General features: G+C 31.9%; 2 protein-coding genes across 2 annotated transcripts; both read right to left on the bottom strand.

Annotated features, from left to right (window-relative positions):
• Positions 1-3,623: 3,623 nt before the first annotated feature.
• On the bottom strand, positions 3,624-4,613 carry LOC139426848 (SCAN domain-containing protein 3-like). The gene has a single exon (XM_071186950.1). It carries the CDS (start codon positions 4,611-4,613, stop codon positions 3,624-3,626), a length of 990 nt encoding a protein of 329 aa, XP_071043051.1.
• A 14,867-nt stretch (positions 4,614-19,480) lies between these two features.
• LOC122271873 (uncharacterized) lies at positions 19,481-20,617 on the bottom strand. Its single transcript, XM_043054543.1, has one exon. The coding sequence runs from the start codon at positions 20,615-20,617 to the stop codon at positions 19,481-19,483; it is 1,137 nt and encodes a 378-aa protein (XP_042910477.1).
• Positions 20,618-20,933: the final 316 nt, after the last annotated feature.

The following is a 20,933-nucleotide window of genomic DNA, read 5'->3' as shown; positions in this document are numbered from 1 at the left end:
ATTTTAGAATTTTTTAAAAGAAAATTACTTTTAAAAAAACTAACATTAGGTTATGTTATCTGTGATTTTAATTTATATGTGCTAATAGATATTTCGAATAATAAAACTTCCCTTAATAGCCATATTTACTATTCATAAGAGTAATATTTCAAGAATATTGTATTTATAATAAATAGCAATATATTTAAGAATGTTGTGGATAATGAATGAAGTTGAGATTATGGTTGGGCACAAAAACTTGCTATCTCTTTTTTTAAACAAATGAGTTGTTGGATTATGTTTCATAAATTCATTCATAAATTCAAAGATTCCAAAGAATCAAAATAACGTAATCCATTTTAGTTGCCAAATATTTTTAGAAGTCAAGTAGCGAGTTAATTTTCATTCCATAAGTAAATTCTGCATACAAAATGCATTGAAAGATGAAGTAAAATGGATATTTTGTTGCGGAGTGTTATTGAATCATATTTTCCTTTAATTATAAATTTTATCCGATTATTTTACTTGTTAAGTTTGCAGAATTATTTTATTTAAGTTCATCTATGTTTTATTTTTAATTCCAGCTTACTTTTATTCTTATTTTTTGTTTTAAGTTTATTTAAGATCTTATTTTAGACTTTTTTTTATTTTTTCGCAGTCGAAGTTTAGACTTTAATTGAATTGCAGAAAATATAGTGACAAATCTTCTTTACGTTTCGCCTTTCTCTAACTTCTGCAATACACTTTGTTTACTATTATACGTCCATTTTTTCAGATCACCTTTTAAAGTATAACCCATAAAATATTTACAATTATTTGTTTGGTTTGAAAAAAATATTTAATTTACTAAAACTCACTTAGTTATTTCAGAGTTTTAACAGCTAGTAAAATTTTTTTTACGTAATTTATTAAAAGAATTTGAGTTTATTGAACTTATCTGTCATTACTGAAACATGCTGCACTTATATATTCACATATATGCGAAATGTATTTACTAATCAAACGAATTTCGATTTTTTCCTCTATCCATGAAAATGTTTCAATATCATTAAACTAAAGTACAAATAAAACTAGTGTCATAGGTGATGGGATTTTAGACAAACGCTGAGAAAGTCCAGAACATTACATGAAGAGGAGAGAATGTTTTTAGAGTTAACTTCAATTGCAAGAATTGTTTTGAAATATATTTTGTAAGCAAAAAAAAAAAATTTTTTTTAAAAAACAATTAATTACTTTAACTAAATTAGTTAAATATTATAGAAAATTGGTAATATTAAAAATTCATAAATTAGTTCATTAAATATTACATTATTATTTAGAGAAGAAATAATTTGCTGCAATTTACACTAAAATTAAATGAATTTTCGAAAATTATTTGAAATTTAAAAATACAAAACGATTTAAAACATTTAAAGATTTAGTATAATAAATTAAGCAATAAATATTGAATAAAATTAAATCTATCGAATAAGTTGAACAAAAAAAAAANTTTGGAAAGTTTTCCATTGAGTACTATACATTTCCGAAAAGCTTAAATGTTAAGATGCAAAAATTTTGAAATTTTTGACATTCTTTATTTAAAAAGAAAATAACATGAAATCCTTTTTATATGATGAAAAATTATATTTTAGCTCATATATATCGTGAGGGTTGATTAAGTTTGCTTTTTATCGTATTGTTATTCGATATACTATTTACTTAAGGATTTTTTCACGATTTTTGAAATTTTTAATGATTTACTTTAAAATATATTAGAGATCATATTATATGTATTTATAAACCGTCATAAAATCAAAGAATACAAAAAGAAGTCCATTATTCTTCGAATACGTAACTGAGGGAACTGCTGGGTGCTGTACGCTATAATAGAAAATCAACTTACAGTGTGAGCAACATACTCAAATTTAGCAGAGCGCCATTTGACTTAAAATCCAGCGCATGCACATTCTTATGCAAAGTGACAATCAGGAGATAGTACGTCACGTGTGAACTGGTTGTTGGACAACTCTACAATGCATGGTTGGGTACGCTGCTTCCAACCAATGGCTATTTTATTCTTTCTTCCTATGTCAAAAAATGTTGTTAGCAGATTTATTCAGCATGGATGATATAAATTTATTCTCAAAGAAATACATTAATTAGTAGAATAGTACTGTTTGGAAGTAGTGTAAAAATGAAATTGAACTTTCTTCTTCACCCCATCGCTTCCCCAACTCCAGTAGTGGTTAGGAGGAGAGGAGGGTGCAAACCCGTTTCAAGTACTTCGGCTGTTATGACCCTAAATGTTATTTTTTCCGTTAAACACAGGGACCGCAACTAACCATGGGGGACTGGTTTACATTATGTGAATGGAAGCTAGACTTCTTCCCCTATTCTTTGATAAAATCCTGATGAGACCAAAGCTATAGATTCACGGGTACCTCCTTGTCTCGAAAACAAAGACGGTCCATATAAAATGTAAATGTATAAGTATTATACCATTGGTCTCGAAATGGTAAAGAAGTGATTTATTAATTTTTTTTATAATTTTCCACGTGACTCCTTCCAGAACCTTATATTGAAAAAAGTCTGCAGTTCTTTTATGTGATAGAAAATATATGTACATCGGATGTTCCATATTGAATACTGAATACCTTTAATACATATGCACACGTGTGTGTGCGTGTTCTTTCTCACTCTCTCTCTCTCTCTCTGCCGAAATCAAGAGAATGTCGACTTTCACCGGTGAATGTCAACAATCACATAGTCGTTTTGGTGAATGCCCGAAATATTTGTTATGTCCAATTTGATATTCATTTAATCGTTGATTATTATATTTATTCGATATTTTAATATCTGGTGATGATAGATAGGTAGAAACATCAGTGTTCGGAGTACTGGTTAAATGCATACTGGGCAGTGGCATTGGAGCTTAAAAAAACATTGATGTAGGGCATACCGGGAAATGGCACTTAACTAGACCTAGTATGTATTTATTTCGGACTTTTACCAAAGCGACTATGTGATTCTCAACATTCACCGGTGGAAGTCACCGATTTCGGCCATTCACAGTAACACCCACCCACCTACACACACAGATAAAAATATCTGAATCCTTTTAAGAGAATGAAATCAATGCACAGTGTTTACTAATTAATATTTAAATTAGAGAGCAGAATAAAGAACCTTATCAGACACGGAGCATGGTCAATCATTAACGAAGTCAGGAGAAAAGCAAAAGGACGATTAAAATAATCAAACAGCTGTTCAGGAGGCTGATATGCTTTCGTCTTTTGCTAAAAGCTTATTTTCAATTTCATCCTTTAGCGCAGTGTTCCCCAACCTTTTTATCACCGCGGACCTGTCAACGTTTGATAATTTTACCACGGCCCACTGAGGGGGGGGGGCATTGATTGTTTATATTTTAGATTATTTTGATTTTATAATTTTAATTTAATTGTATTTAAACATACCTTTAAAATAAAATACAGTTACACCAAAAAATAAAGTGATTTAACATTTTAACTTACTTGAACGTTACATCAATTAGAATCCTGAGCTTGTTTCTTTGCAATAAGACGGCTCCATCTGGGGGTAATCGGAGACAATGACACCCGAAGTGTGTTGCTTATCTCCAGTTTATTCCGTTGCTTTGTTTTGGTTGCTCATAACTCCAGTTTGGCTTTAAAGTCAGCGACTTTGTCAGCCAACTTGAAAACAGTTGTCATTTTCCCCTGAAAGCACAGATTGAGTTCATTCATCAAGTTGAATATGTCACACAGGTAAGCCAGTTTGGTGACCCATACCTTGTCACTGAAATGTGCTGCCAGCGGTGACTTCTTTTCTAAGAGAAATCTTTGCAATGGCTCTCGCAATTCAAATACTCTCAGTAGCGATTTTCCTCTGGATAACCATCTTATTTCTGTGTATAACAGAAGGCATCTGTACTCTGCGTCCATCTCTTCACAAAGCTGCTCAAACAGGCACGAGTTAAGGGCGTGTGCTTTGATGTAGTTAATAACTTTAACGTCATCAATCAATACGCTGTTAAATTCTGGTGACATTTTTCTGCTTGCTAGCACTTCCCTGTGAATGAGACAATGTGTAGCTTCACTCTCAGATGCAACTTCCGTAATCCGAGCAGTTAAACCAGATAGACGTCCGGTCATAGCAGTAGCTCCGCCTGTGCATATGCCTACACAAAAGGACCATTTTAGTTGTCTTGACATATAACCATCCAGTGACTTGAACAGTTCTCCTGTGGCGTTGGTTGGCAAAGATAGTGCACATAACAAATCCTCATGCACATCTTCCTGATATAGATATCGCACATAAACAAGTAGTACTGCCTTGCTGTCAATATCTGTAGATTCGTCAACCTGGAGTGCGTACCACGGTGATGCATTAATCCTCTCCAACAATTGCTTTTCAATGTCTTCGGCTATTTCCTCAATGCGCCTAGTCACATTGCTAGCCGACAAAGGCACATGTGCTATCTTTTCCACAGCAGCTTCTAGTATTTCAGGGCAAATGTCTTTAGTGGCGGGCAAGATTAATTCTTCACCAATATTGAATGGCTTTTTAGCTTTAGCAATGCGGTTAGCCACCAAATATGATGCTCTTAGTGCACTCTTCTTTATTGATGTGGCGGCCATCATAAATTTTTTCTGTCCGTCGTGTTCCCGTTTTTTTTTCTTTCAAAATACTCCAGAGGCTTGTCTTTTAATCCAGGGTGCTTGGCGTTCAAGTGGCGAAGCAGTTTTGAAGGTTTCATTACGTCATTAGAGAGTTGATCGCCGCAAACTATGCAGAGCGGTTTTGGTTTGTATGAATCGCCTGTTCCGACAAAACCATACTTCAAGTAGGACTCATGGTATTGTCTGTTAAAAGTTGCATGTTTCTTTGATGTTGAAAGCTCTTCGGTCTCTTCACTGAGCCTTTTCTTTTTTCCAAGGAAACTTTCTAACGACGTCTGTTTTGTATTCATGTTTGCTAACTTGTGAGTTAAATTTGTGCAGACACAATACACACGTACACCAAGAACTGTTAAACCTGAGAAAGTACCGGTGAACAGAGAGAGGAGTGATAGACACTTTATTTTTACAAAAAACAAACAAATCCGCATAAAGCACACAAAACAGTAGAGAGGAATCATGGTCACGTGGTCTTTGGGCGACTAAATGGCAGACGAGCCAGCTTCTCTTTTATAGCCTTACTATACACTCTCGCTGTGTGAGGCGTCAGAATCGAGAGAGAAGACGAAGTTCTTTATTAGTTCCAATGCAAATGTCGCGTCGCGCTTTCGTTTTTTATTTATGATATTTACAGTTACGATGATTGTTTTTTTTTATTTATTAAAACTAATGGAATGAGAAAATAGTTGCAGAAGATTTCTTTTTTTTTTTACTTTTTAAAACATTAAAAAAATTATGCTACTACCTTCGGGGGCATATTTTTTTTAAATAAATAAAATTTAACTGGAACACAGATATTTTTAATTTGGGGTATAAACCTAGGAATTTAAATTCAGTTTCAATGAAATGGGCGGACCGGTACCATTTGGTCCACGGACCGGTACCGTGGGTTGGGGACCACTGCGTTAACGGACCCTTCACAAATTTGTTTATATTCATCATTGTTTTGTTAATCGAATAAACCCTTCCCAGGAAGGGGGTGGGGGAAGAAAGACAGATGTAAACGAACTAAATTTTGTCTTCAGCAGACGTTTCTTCCATCATTCTTCCGTAATGAATATTCAGCAGTATAAGCTAAATACCAAATATTTGTATGTTGCATTGCTAATTTAGTAGCTGCAATTGCTGTTTATTTTTTAAAATTTAATTTTTATTATTATAATTTTAAAGTTCCGAGCATAATCTTGTATCTATTTAGAATTTAAAAACTTCTTGAAAAAGTTTTTTTCAATAACCGGACCCTATTTGCACAAATTCACAAAAGCGGACCCTGGTTCAAAGAAGGCGACTTAACGTTTATTTTATATTCACAAATTACAAGCAATTTTTTTCACAATTTTACAAAAACGGACCTTTCACAAAATGTCGGGACATACCCCTGATATNCGATTAACAAAATAAAAATGAAGATAAACAAATTTGTGAAGGGTCCGTTAACAGACCCCCGATATATATATATATCATAGCGTAGCCAAATTATTCAACAAAAAAAGTACCTTTGAAGCACTTTTCAAGCACTCTAATAATATTTTTAAGCACTTTAAAAGAATATCATAATTAGGCAGGTTTGGAAAGTTTGTGACAATTGACGGTTTTATCTGGTTTTAACAGTCATGTCGAAAAAAAGAAAATTCTTTCGGCATTGTTTTTGACAATTTTTGAATCCTGTAAATCAAATGGCGTTTTCATTAGCTACGGGGTCTGACGATGCGCCGAAATAGATTGGGGTGGAATTAATTGTGAAAACGTTAAATAGAACAATGTGTTGTTATCTGCATAATTCGTACCAAAAATCAACATGGTAAAGGAGAGATCTCAATTTGGAAAATTAAATTTTCAATATATTTCATGTTAACATAGTCCTTTAAAAGCATCTATTTTTATTTAACTATACACAAAAATCTATAAATGATGCTGCAGTTTTTCATTGATTTCGGTACATTTTGATTATCATATTACATACGATATTACATTGTTATATGTTTTATTAAATAATAGAATAATATGCAATCATAAATAATAATTTTTTATCAAAGACTAACACGAGATATCTTCAATAATTTATTCTATTTTGTTTCGCAGTCTAAAAAATTTCAGAATTGTTTCGTTTCTAATTCAATTTTCAGGATTTTAATTTTTTAATTTTTTGTGAGCTATAGTAGGATCCTCATTAATTTCAATATTGGTTTTGATTGTCATCAGCGTAAAATTAATGAAAGTCAAAAAGCTTTCCTCTATAGTGTTTTCGCATCACAAATTTATTTGTAACATTTATTTTTTCTTATTCTACTATGCTGCTATTACGTTTTTAATTTTGATTCTTTTTAAAAAAAAATTTAAAACTAAAAGAGTTTCTCAATTATTATGTAATTCTATGATTATTTCTTACTACACTGTAAGGTAAACTTCTGTGAAAATCAGTGTCTAAACGTGTTCCCGTAAAACTCGTATAGTTGTTTTCTTTTCCTGTATGTAGTTATATGCAGAATTCTTAAAGAATGTTATGCATTAAGGGGTTCCATAACTTTTTTTAATAACTTAAATAGAAATGGGTTAGTCAAGTTGATTTATAACGATCGAGGCAATAGAGAAAGGCATTTTGCGAAGTACTGAAAATATCCGATATGTCTAATTCCTAAATAACGAGCGAAAATTTTCACAAAACTTGTCATTTAATCAGGTTTTTAGACCGTCTCTTTGTTTTTGGAACCCTTTGATGTACTTAACCAATATTACAAATCATTTTCACATGATCAAAATTCAATAACACTTAAAATAATAAGTTTAACTTTATTTGCCTGAAGTACAAAAAATTATAGTACTTTTTTATGCGCGCGAATTGTATACATGACTTCCTAGGTATACTTTATTTTGTTTTCTCTTTCAGACACTAAGGGAAGAAATTGCTAGGCAGCGAATTGTGCTAGACACCATGCAACTTCACAATGTAAGAATATTTTTCTTGAAACTTTTGTTAAAATAATGATCAGGACAAAAGTATCGGGGCACTACTTGTGCCAATGTACAATGCTTGGTGAAAGCAAGCGAATTTAAAGCAGAGGGGACCTTTCTTGTTCTTCAGTGGCGCCATCCATGGCCTAGAATGCAGCCGCACACACACACGTCACAGCCCGGGTTAGAAGACGAACCCGTACATACATCCGTTTATTTATCTACAGATCGTAATTTTGACCTGAATTAGAAAATTATCAATTCAGTACCCCCAGGCGTTCTGATTCATCCCTGGAACTAGGAGGTCCTTGTGACCCGACATATTTAACGTGCACCAGTCACAATTTACTCCACGGGAGTTTTCGACTGGCAGTGTTCGAACTTTCTTCGGCATGTGTCCAACGCCCTACCAACAAGACTATTATGAGACGATTTCGTGGTTCCCTTCTCTTTGGACGTATGTGAACGTTCTTTTCCACCACAATGTTAGGCTCTTCCACCACATTAAAATATCAAGACTTCCGGTTTGACGAAATAGGATGTTCAAAAATTGTTTTCGGTTCGACTAACTGTCTTAGAATGTTTGGATACTTTTAGCCATTTATGAAAAAAAAGTTATTTCTTATCATATCTTGAAAGAAATATTGTTTTAAAAATATTGTACATTGTTTATTTTTTATATGTAATATTGTTTATTTTTTTATAATATTGTTTTTTTGAAGTGTTCCATTAAATATTTTTTTGTCATTATGTGAAATTTTTCAATTGCTGTGTCCTTTAAGCTGAACACTCACAGTTTCATATTATAATACATTTCTAGCTACCAGCAATTTACCTATTCAATTGTTAAGGAAAATGTTAAAATTTTTTTTCCATAATTCATCTTAGCCACTGTCATGGATTTCGTGATAACCTCAAACTTTATTTTAAATACCAAAGTTTAGATTCGACATAGGTTGCTCTCTATTTTAAGTACACAAAACTCATTTGAATGAACCGCAAAATGTGACAAGTAACGTTCCTCTGGAGCAAAAGGGTCTTTTAATCTTTATAATCTTATCATTAAAAGTGAATCAAATAAAGTTATTACCTATAGTTATAAAAACTTTTTATTTAAAAATAATTGCATGCAATAAGAAATTATAAACATTTGTTATTTTATTTGCATTGAAAAAATGCAAGATAATTTTTTTTTTTTTAAATAACAAGATCCGAAATTTAAGCGAAATCGATTCTTGAAAAAATTAAAAAATTACTTTTTGTAGACTGTTTCTTCAAAAGCTAAAATTGTTTACTTATAATTTAAACATTGTTTTATTGCTTACAGTTCATAATTCCTCTCGCCCAAAAATTTGGGGAAATCGATTTGCGAATCGTTTTTCTCGTTCACTGCTTTGAGAACAATTGGCCTTAAGTAACTTGTAAAAATTCGAGTGATAAATTTTATTTTAATAATATTCCCCAGTTCTTAGCCATCGGAATAGTTTTAATATTTTACATTTTGTATATGCTATGTAATAAGATTTACAAATTGATTGGACACAAAATCTTATCAAAATTGATTGGACACAAGATTCGACCATCCTGCCTGTCAGCTAATGTAACAGACTGTTCCATATCAAACACTTTAAGAATACCATTGAACAAAATTCGGAATATATTACTTATCCTCCATATTAAATAATTTGCTTGCTGTTGAACATGATACAGCGCCTCTTGATGAAATTTTTAAAATTGTTTACTACTCATTTTTATTCTTTTTTAAGTGCATCAAATAATTCTTTCTATTATGTCTTGCAGCAACATCTTGTGGAACGACTTGATGCGGCACATCTCGAGAATGATAGTCTGAAACAAAAAAATGATGAGATGGAACATCTCCTGGCTCGAGAGGAGGAACGGAGAATTGAGTTGGAACAGATACTAGAGCAACAACAGGTGGCTGCTGTTGTAGTAAGTTCCCCACAAACATACTATTTCACACTATTTAAACATAAATGCGATCTTTAACCTCTTTTTTTTTTAAGATTTTTACCTGGCATATATATCGGAATAAATCTTTTAGTTTTCTAATTAATCTATTTTTTTCCTCTGGTTATGAATTCCCCTCACTTAATTGTTTTTTGACTTCAGTGATATCAATCAGGGATCTGTTTAGAAGAAATTTGGGTTCATTCTGCACAAAATATATTTTCATAAAAACGGACCCTTCACAAAATATTTTAACTTAAAAACGGACAATTAATTTTCTTTTAATCTGACACTTCACAAGTTTGTTTATCTTCATTATTGTTTTCTTAATCGAATAAACCCTTCCCAGGGCAGAAAACAAGAAAGATTGATGTAAACGAATTTAGTTCTGTCTTCGATTCTTCCATTATTCGTCCGAAATGAATATTCTGCGTTCAGCAGTATAGGCTAAATACCAAATATTTGTATGTTGCATCTCTAGTTTAGAAGCAGCAATTGTTGTTTATTTTTTAAAATTTAATTTTTTTTTATTATGATTTTAAAGTTCATAATCTTGTATCTATTTAGAATTTAAAAACTTCTAGAAAAAGTTTTTTTCAATAACCGGACCCTATTTGCACAAATTCATAAAAGCTGACCCTGCTTGAAAGAATGTGAGTTTTTTTACAATTTCACGAAAAACGGACCTTTTCACAAAATGTCTGCACAGACCCCCACACAACTTTAGAAGGTTTAATCACAGATTGAAGAAAAAGTTTGTAATCAACTCTGTTTAAAATATTTTTATTATTTAAGTATCCTCTATTATCTCCCTTCATTGATAGTATGAAATATTTTGTCATAAACTGTAACAAAAACTTTCAAAATAGTTTTTGCTGAATATTTAAGATAACCATATTATATTAACATGGTTTTCAATTCAAATGGTAACAACAGCAAATCATACAACTTTTTTGACTTTAATGATTTTTACTTTTGCTGCAAGTTTTTTACTCGATTTTCAGTTTGTTTCTTTTTCTTGCATGTTTGTGCCATCTTTGAGTTACCATCCATCATCCCCTACTCAAAATTAATTTCTTTTAAATGTTGCAACCTCATACACCATCTCCTTTATCTGGAATATTAAATAATTCCTCTGTTTGTTTGTTTGTATGACAACGGGTAATGGCAATGTTTTCACACTACGTATTACACTTTTTGAATCCTGATTCGCGATTGGTTGTAGTCCTCCACTAAGCTGAGATCCACTAAATTTTGAATTTGTATTTGTTTGAGTTTCAATTCTTTTTCTAATCTGGTAATTTTTAATTTCTCCAAGACCAGTTGTTTTTGTTTTGATTCCTCCGATGCTAATTCCCTTTCATTAGTAATACATTCTAACATTTCCAGCACAAGTTTAAAAATTTTTTTAAGTGCATCGGAATTTTCTATCAGTTTTACTTTCCATCAGAGTAAAATTTTTCTACTGTTGAATATTCAGTTCAGTAGCAAATTTTAAAAGATCTTCCTTTTTCGCTTTAAACATTAAAAAAAATATATCTCACCTGATTTGCAGAAAGTAATCAGAGGAGCAAGAACGTGCAACTAACCACACCCAATTTAGAACAAAGACGATATTCAATAACGATAAAAAATATTATTTTCTGGCCCTGAGTCCCCATGTGTAAAAGAAACTAGATCAATGCTCAAATAATCACACTAAAATTATGAACAAATGACAAATGTAATTAAAAAAATGAGTGGGTTTACTCCTGCTCGAAGTACTACCAGGAAATCAACTACTAGCATCTACATTGCTCAAAGCTGGAGAAAAAAAAACAATTATATAATTTATACATACAATTTTCCAATGTGATTGTTTTCTTTTAGGAAATCTTACCGTCAGTTCCACTTCAGCTGAGTCGTAATTTTATTATTTTTTTAATGTGCATATCTCATACGTACCTTAAATTTATCTCTCATGACTATTTTTTCTGGAAAATTTTCCTATTTTGTAGTTAAACCTTACATATTCTCGTTGTTTACAGCAGGTCGCTGATGAGGATGATGAAGATGATGATGGAGTCCCGGACATCATCAACGTAAGTATCTATCTCAAACAACTGAAAATAGCAATTGTCATAGCGACCTTTTTGTCTGGAAAACGACCTATTATCTAATAATCTCTCTCTCTCTGTGTTTGCAGTTATCTGGGGATGATTCCGATGATTCAGATGTCCCTGCAGTTATTGCTGTTGTTAATCCTCCTGCTGCACCTCCCCTTATCCCTGCAAATCCTCCTGTGGCCGTTGCAGTTATTGCTCAGCCAGTTGTCAATCCTCCTGTTGCCGTTATCCCTGCAAATCCTCCTGTGGCAGTCAGACCTCCAAGTAAGTGTTACTATTTAATATAATCTCCCAGCATTTACAAACGTTGTTGAATGACATCACGATGTTCTCAAAACGATTGGTTACTTATTCTTATTCTTCTTAGTGATAATAGTAGGTAGGAAAATTAATTTTTGAGAAGGCACCTAGAATTCCGAATTTTCCTCATAGCGGCGAAATTAAACGTTGACTACCGTTAATGACAAAATTACTTTAAAAAAATTAAACAATTAAAAATGGAATAAATATTTCCAGTATCGATTAATCAGCTTTCAGTCGAATTTTTATCACTAGCATTTAATATGTTGGGCAAAATCTTAGAATATTTTAAGCAAGGCTTAATAACTTTCAATAAACAATTCATAACTTAATACACTAATCAATAAAAAAATTCATAAGCATTGCGCGTAATCAGTGTTTAATCATTAAAAAGCAGTTTTATTTAAATTCCTTTTGTTTATTTCTAAAAATCAGTATATTAGTTTTTATATCGCTTGTAATTTATTTGTTCGTTTATTGGAATTTTAACCATTAAATTAAACCAGAGATCATTTAGATTAGGGGCAATTACATGGTTCTTAAGTTTCGGTTTTGTTTAGTTTTGGTTTCGGAACTTGGATTTATTACAACCAAATTAAGCATATTTGCTTATTCAAACATAGTTACTAGTTTGAAGAGTCTGCTTCTATTATAACTTAAGTATAAATGCTTATTTTAGAATTATAACTGAATAACTATTATACTAAATACTTATTATACTAAAGTGTTTCCTTTAAATTAACATACCTTATTCTTATTGGCTTATAGTTTTTGAACAACAAAACAAGAACAAAAGTTACAAAATTCCTAAAGTTAATTAAAATTTAAGGAAAAATATTATTTCTCCTAATTGTTTATCATTTTATTTAATGCTAAAAAATACAAAATTGTAAGATTACAACCTTCTAAACTATTCATTTAAACTGAACAAGATTTGAGTCAAATCTGTTGAATAGTTTTGAGTTATGAAAAATCTATCATTTAAGAAGTATTTAATCAAAGTCGTTCCATTTCCGTATTTAGTCATTTAAAATTTAATAAATCAAAATAGTGTAAATTTTTTCTTACCTAAAAGTAAAAACATTTTTCGACACAAATAAAATAAAAAAAATAGCAAAAAGCTTTTAAAAATGATTTTCTACATTATATTTGCTTTTATAAAAAAAAAATTATAATTGTGATTAAAAAGTTTTTGATTCGTTTAAAAAATTCACGAATTTTTGCAAAATACCGTTTAAAAAAAATTAACAATCGAAATTTTCGAGCGCTCTCCTGACTAATTTAACCGGATTATATTTTTCAAATTGTGTCTACCCCCATATTTTGATAGTCAAAAATCCAAATTTAAAAAAAAGGAGAATAGGCAGTATATTATGGCTTTTAATTTATATTTTCTACGCTTAAAATTATTTGTATACATTTGTTTCTAAAAAAAAAAAAAATTTTTTTTTTGTAGGGAAGAGTCGAAGCACGCGACTTGAGATGTTAAATGATTTTTCCTTTTCTGCCAAGCTGACAGATCAGCAGAAGAACGATGCTGCTCCCGTGGCAAAAAGATTGCGGCCTGTGGACCCGTCGTTAAGCTACAAAGAACGACGAGTTCGTCGCCGGCCTGCTGGTAGGCGGTAAGTTTTTTTATTTACTTTTTTCCAATAGCTCAATGCAATTTATAAGGCTTTTACAAAGCTTTATTTTAAAAGCAATATAACAATTTTTTTTTATTTAATTGATGCAGTTACTTTTAAGAATGTTGTTTTTTGTAATCCAATTTTTTCTTAATAAAATTTAGCTTAACGAAATTTTCCGTCTCACTTTGCCTTAAAAAGACGACTTACCGTCCATCTTCCTTTTCATGCAAAATAAAGCTTTTTTTATTTTTTTCTATAGAGATCTAAAAATTACGGAAATCATTTTGAAAGTTAGCAATAGTTAAACAGTACGTTTTACCCCCAAAACTTTTCCAGTTTCGTGTTTAAGAATTATTCTTTAAAAAATATTGAAAAATAGTAAAATGTCAATAATCTTAAAGAAGAAAAAAGATAAATAAATAAAAACAGCTATCCGATAGCTTTAATTTATGAGGGGGCTGCATCAAGAAAAATAGATTTGATTTCATAAATTATTTACATTTTTATTGCTAAGATAAATTAAACATTAACTATTTTCTGTTAAAACAAAGATCTAATTACACTCTAAACGGCATTTCATGTTATGGACAAAACGGATGCCTCGTATTATGGACATATTTTTAATTCTATGTATCTCTGCAAAGCTTCCGTAGCCAACAATCATTTATGTCAATTTCGTGTCATCCAATCCTAAGTTATATTATTCAAAGAAAATTATAAAGATAAAAAATAAATTATAATAGAACCTATACTTAAATTTTGCTTAAGTGGTAGGAAATAGTGCAGAAATATTTATTTAGTTTAAAACTGTAAATTAGAAAATGAAGAGAGAAAAAACAAGTTATTTATAAAAATGTGTGTTTATAAGGGCTTCCACAATTCAAAGGAGAAACTGGAATTTTATTTTGATTCTATTGAGCTGGGAAAGTTTATAAAAACCTGTAAAATTCTTACCTGGAAAATAATCAGTCTCAAAATTGTCAGTAACAATGAGTCAGTTATTGAGATTCATGTTGAATAATTCTATGACAATTATTTGTAGCAAAAATTTTACATTTTAGTGAAACTTCTGTGCCTTCCTCCTTATTCAGTTATATTTCTTTTGTTCACAGAATCTAATATATGACTTAAAAACTGAAAGTGTTTTGATGAAAAATTGCATGTTATAGATAAAATATAGTCTTCATTTTCATTGAAGTTTTCTCGATATACGTGGAAATGTCAGGGAATTTTTTTCTATCTGAAATTGACTTCGAACCCTGCAATGGTTTCACTTTCAAGTATTATCTTTTATTAAAACGAGCATAATATAACTAATTTGGGTACCAAATTATTTCACTGTACTAGATTGCAAGTTAGAGAGCTAGTTGTAATATTTTTGTTTCTCCAGAAGTTATGTCGTCACTTTAATTTATTTTTAGATAAATTGCTTAAATTGTGAATCTTGTGTTTTATTTAGGTGGTGAGTCAGATGGTTCAGAATATCGGAGACGGCTGAATGGATCCAGAGACAGTAGATACAAGAAGCTCATGACCTCACCAGACATCAAAAATAATGGGAATAACAGCTCTGTGGGCCCATCTGAAAAATGAATCTGTTAGCAATCAATCTCTCAACTAATTTAAAAAATGAAGTTTGTTGGAGAGATCGTAAGATCCTAATTATCAGTCAAAAGGAGTTAATTATGATCTAAATAATTCCTCAGGGGGTTTACTCATGAGTAAACACGGGTGTCACAATCCCGAGGCACCCCAGTGATTATTGTTTTATTTGGAATAAGGTTTACTTACTATGAATTTAAAATAAACACTATACACATATAGTCACACTTTAGTGAGTGCGAAAAAGTGATGTTATTACTTAATTAGAATGCTTAATGATATTAACATATAACGCCTAAGCTTATAGAATTTGTGTGGAACAAAAATGGAAGATAATTCTAGTAGAAGCTATTGTCTGATGAAGCTATTGAGGGATTTTACTGGCGAAAGCAAAGCAAGTAGTGGAAGCAAATTAGTGTTAATTTGCATAGGTCATACAAATCATGAAAGTAAAAAATGGCCATGAGGAAATTGATGAGGGAAATATAACTTCTTAAGTATATGATTGAAAGTTGTCAAAATATCTTAAAACTATACATGATTTTTTTAATTTTAAAAAAATAAACTTGAATACCATTAATTAACGGTAGCTCTAGCGATAAAAATGTTTAATTTCAATCAACTACGGAGTAGTATAGAATTTTTTAAAAGGAGAATTCAGTGATTTTGTATCAAATTACTTTAGTACAAAAATGTGCACATTACTGTCTCCATTTTGAGATTATTAGAACCCTATTTTAAAATTATTTGATGAAGGAAGTTTTGATTTCTATAGCAAATTTAAATTTAATTTTGCTATGAAAGATAGGGAACAAATCGAGACTAGTTATATATTTTTTAATACACAGTAATGTTCTATGCATTGATCTCAAACTATTATGAGTTATTCAGGGCTCCATGAATAAAATTATACTGGAAACTAACAAAGCAAAACTTACAATCTAGTTTTTGCATTGGCAGATTTTTTCTTCTGAAAAATCAGATTTCACTAACTTCACAGCTCATTAGGGATTCATGGTCATATACTTGGAAATTGATTATGACCAAAATATTTCCTCAGGGGGTTTACTTGTGAGTAAACACGGGTGTCACAATCCCGAGGTCCCCAGTGATTATTGATTTATTTAGATTAAGTTTCGCTTAATATTAATTTAGAATATACACATTGTTGTGTCACAACAACCAGAAATAAGACGTGAGTTGTACCAAACAATTTATTTAAACATTCACACGAAAAATCACAAAATATTACCCAAAGAAAATATATCTTCTCAGAAAAAAACTCTCTTTCTCAACAAAAAAAAAAAGAACATCACTTCTCGTGTGTGTCTCTCAAGCAACATCATTTTAGCATTACCTCTCGAAGAATTGATGCTTTTAGCTCAGTTGTCACACACTGTTACGTTACAGTCTAACTCCTCCCTTCCACAGAGTTTTCTTTGCAAAAGTAGGAAATGGCAAAAAAAACATACATAAAATTTTGTCAAAACTGATCTATATAGGCTGACATAAAACTGTTTTGTTTATCTGTATATAGGAAAATAAAAGTTAACAACAGGCTCAACTTGATGTGCCCAAATGACTAAGTTAGTCGACTCAAACTATCAGCATTGATATGCATAGTTCCAGGTTTATGTATAACGAAGTTCAAATGCTGCAAGGATAAGGCCCATCGTAATAGTCGGAAATTGAATCCAGTGTTTTGTTTAAGCCATACTAAAGGATTATGATCTGTTTGAATTATAAATTTGTGAGGACCATATATATAGCACTTTAACTTCTTGACAGCAAATATAATTGCCAAACATTCTTTTTCTACGGTACTGTACCTACTTTCAGCTTCACTGAATTTTCTACTTAAATATAGTATGGGATGTTCTTCTCCTCTATCATTGATTTGCGATAATACTACACCCATTCCAAGTTTTGAGGCATCACACTGTACTATAAAGGGTTTATCAAAATCAGGACTGTACAGAACGGGGCTATCAGATAACTTCAATTTCAGGGTTATGAAAGCCTCTTGACATTCGTCATTCCAAAGTATAGACTCCTTCTTAGATTTTCCTTTCAATAAATCCGTTATTGGGTTTGAGATTAAGGAAAACTCTGGAATATATTTACGATAATATCCAGCAAGTCCCAAGAAAGCCCGCACTTCACTCTTGGTTTTTGGTACAGGGAAGTCTTCAACAGTTTTTACCTTGAGTTCTCCTGGACTTCTTTGTCTTTGTCCCACTTGATGGCCTAGATATTTTGCATAGAATTGTGCAAATTTACATTTAGATGGCTTAATCTTTAAATTGGCGTCTTGAATTCTTTTCAATGCGGTGTTGAGATGAATAATATGTTCATCCCAAGTGTTCGAGAAAATGGTGACGTCATCGAGGTATGGAAGAGCGTAATTTTCACATCCTTTTAGTATTTCGGCCATTAGTTTACTAAAATAAAAAGATGCATTCTTTAATCCAAAAGCCATTCTCAGTGGTCTAAAGGATCCAAAAGAAGTAACAAATGCAGCATATCGTTGAGCTCTTTTATTCAAAGGCAGCTGTCAATATCCTCTGGTCATATCGATTAAGCTTATGTACTTAGCTTTGGACACTTGCTCTACTCTTTCTTCAATATTTGGTAAAGGCTACGAGTAATTTGATTCAAACGTCGATACATGGCTTAGGATCTTTTCCTGGAACTTCAACTAATATTAATGGTGACGCGAAATCAGATTCAATGATCTTAGCCATCAGCATTTTCTTCTTTCAATATTTTAGTTTGACGAAGAGATAGGGTTTTGTATATATTGGCTTTTCGGTTTCTAATTCTACTAAATGAGTACAACCAGGGTCAGTTGAAAACAAATCAATGTATTTATCCAGTAGAAGTTTCAATTCGCTTATTTGGTGATCATCCAGTCAAGTTTCTACTTCACTATCCTGCAATAATTTCTTAAACTTCTCCTCATTTTCAAAATTAACCGGTTCCATCGAATAGTGCAAATCCAAAGCACTTGGAGTCATCAGTTGAACTAAATTAACGGTTTCAGTTCTTTGGAAATAAGGCTTTAGCATATTAACGTGATACACGTGAGTCGTATCTTTTTCCAAAGTTTGAACCACATAATTTGTTTCAGATAGTTTTTTCACCACTTTCATTGGCCCAATCCATTGCACTGATAATTTATTAGGTCTTGTAGGCGCTATAACTAAAACAGCCTCGCCCATTTTAAAATCTCGCCTAATGACTTTCCTATCATACCAAACTTTTTGTTTCTGTTTGGCATCTTTCATGTTCTGAACTGCAAGTTCCTGGCTTCTTCTCATTCTATTTAAAAGGGAGAAAACATACTCCGTGACCGTATTTTCAGAATCAATTTTATTAGATAATTTTTCATAAATTAATGTCATGGGCGTTCGAAGATTTTTTCCATGCACTAGTTCAGCTGGAGTAAATCCGGTACTATTATGTACCACAGACCTTAAAGCAAAAAGCACATGAGGTAAATGTTGCTCCCAATTCGTTCCAGACTCTAAGCATAGGACGCGTAAAATTCTTTTCATAGTCCTATGAAAGCGTTCAACCGGATTACTTTGTGGGTGCTGCACAGAGCTATGTAATACTCTGATTCCAAATTTTTCCAAGAATTCTGTTGTAAGAGCGCTGACAAAAGACGTTCCTTGATCACATTGTAACTCTCTAGGGAAGCCCATTCTGCTAAAAATTAACAATGCCTCCACCACTCTAGGTGAGCTAATGTCTGTTACTGGGATGGCATCCGGATATTTAGAAGACAAACAAATTGCAGTAATAAGATATCTATTTCCTGAATCAGTGATAGGGAGAGGCCCACATGTATCGACATTTATTTTAGTGAATATCTCTGGAATAACGGGCACTAACTTTAAAGGAGCTTTCCTTTTATCTTGAGATTTTCCAACCCGTTGACACAAATCACATGTTTTAACAAAATCTTCAATATCTCGGTAACAATTTGGCCAATAAAAAATTTTTGCCATCGCATCCTTCGTTTTGGTAGCTCCTAGATGAGATACAACACTTTCATGACAGAGGTTCATCAGCTGAAACCTAAATTTTTCTGGTACCATTAATAGCCTCCTTTTTTCACCACTTCTATCTTTTTTCATAAAATATAAAATTTCATTATAAATCTCGTATTTATTCTGTGACAAAGGAGAGTCACGAATCTTTTCAAAAATAATTTTAAACTCTTCACTTTCTCTTTGGGATTCTTGGAAATTTTGTGGCGAAATATTTAACAGTTCGATACCAATAAATTCTTTATTACAAGGTAATATCTTTTCAGTGAGTAAGTCATCGCTTTTCGCCGTTTGATCAGAAGTAACGGAAGTTCATTGAAATCGACTATACCGAGCTGTACATTATCTTTATTTTCTACTTCCCTCCTTTCATTCATTTTTTCTTGTTTTCGAGTCATTACAGCACTTATCATTGGGACTTCAAACGAATTTTCCAATAGAGCACCCGTTTTGTTACCCAATAAATAATACCCTTGATCAAGAGAATCACCTAATACAGCTGCCTTAGTAACCACTTTTCCTAACTTACAGTTTAATTCAACTCCGGCTAATGGGAAACAAAATGATTCTTCCTGTATTGGAGTTTTTATCCAAACAAACTCACCCGTGTACATTTCAGGTTTTACAAATCTCCTAGGAATTAAATCCAAGGTTGCGCCAGTGTCTCGTAGTATTGAAATGTCAACGCCATTTACCACGCAAATGCTCGTATATGGTGTCATTATATCAGGAAACCTTGGTTCCGAAACGTGAAGCGAAGCCACAGTTTCTGAATTTGCTTTCGCCTTGGGACATTGAGGGCGTAGATGATCATAAGAACCACATTCATAGCATCTAAGCTGTCTTCTTCTTTCAAATTCTCTTTCGCGAACATTTTCTTTAACATTATTTTTCTGCCAAGTCAACTTTTCTTTAGTTCTGATATCACTTTGGTTCATAGATCGCCAAGAATCATTTTGGTTACTTCGATTATAAGACACAGACTTTTCCTTGAAACTGTTTTTTAAACTTTCATAGACGTCCAATTTCCCGGCTAATTTGGAATAAGAATTCAATTCCATCCAATCTTCAAGAAAATGATCTCTCATGTCATTTGGTACATGACGTTTCATTTTCTCGGTAACCATCAAACTCTTAAGATCATCGAAAGTGGTAATTTTTACTTCAGAAACCCATTCGCTAAAATAGCAATTTAATTCTTGTGCAAAATTTCGCCAAGATTTTTCAGGTGATTTAAAATGTCGATAAAAATTTTGTTTGAGTTCCTCTGCATTAAGCTTATATTGTTTAAGAATCAATTCTTTTACAAAGTCGTAGTTATTGGCATCATTAGGAGACTCTCTCGCGAACATATTTGAAATGTCGGGTGGTACTGTAAGGGAAGGTTTTCTATTTTCCTACTATGTGCGATTTTGGATAAATAAAAACGAAGTAAATTGGAGACATCACAACATTTAATATACACAGTTATTTACAAGTTAATATAAAATATATAAATCCATTATAACTTTTACATCCCAATGTCTGGAACGTCAATATAGTAATTAATATTGAGTTGTCTTAGCAACGTTGTTTTTATTTTTCATAAAACTAAATATAAATGCTTGTTATGTTATTGCTCTTGCGCACCACAGAACTCCCCCCCCCTAGTGAGTTACTCGAACGATG

The sequence above is a fragment of the Parasteatoda tepidariorum genome, chromosome 10, assembly GCF_043381705.1.
Source record: "Parasteatoda tepidariorum isolate YZ-2023 chromosome 10, CAS_Ptep_4.0, whole genome shotgun sequence".
Lineage (NCBI taxonomy): Eukaryota > Metazoa > Arthropoda > Arachnida > Araneae > Theridiidae > Parasteatoda > Parasteatoda tepidariorum.
The sequence above is the reverse complement of the archived record's forward strand: the minus strand, read 5'-3'. Positions and strand labels throughout refer to the sequence as shown.

Coding starts and splice junctions, on each gene's coding strand:
- LOC139426848 (XM_071186950.1), bottom strand. CDS start 4,613: ATGGCCGCCACATCAATAAAGAAGAGTGCACTAAGAGCATCATATTTG.
- LOC122271873 (XM_043054543.1), bottom strand. CDS start 20,617: ATGTTCGCGAGAGAGTCTCCTAATGATGCCAATAACTACGACTTTGTA.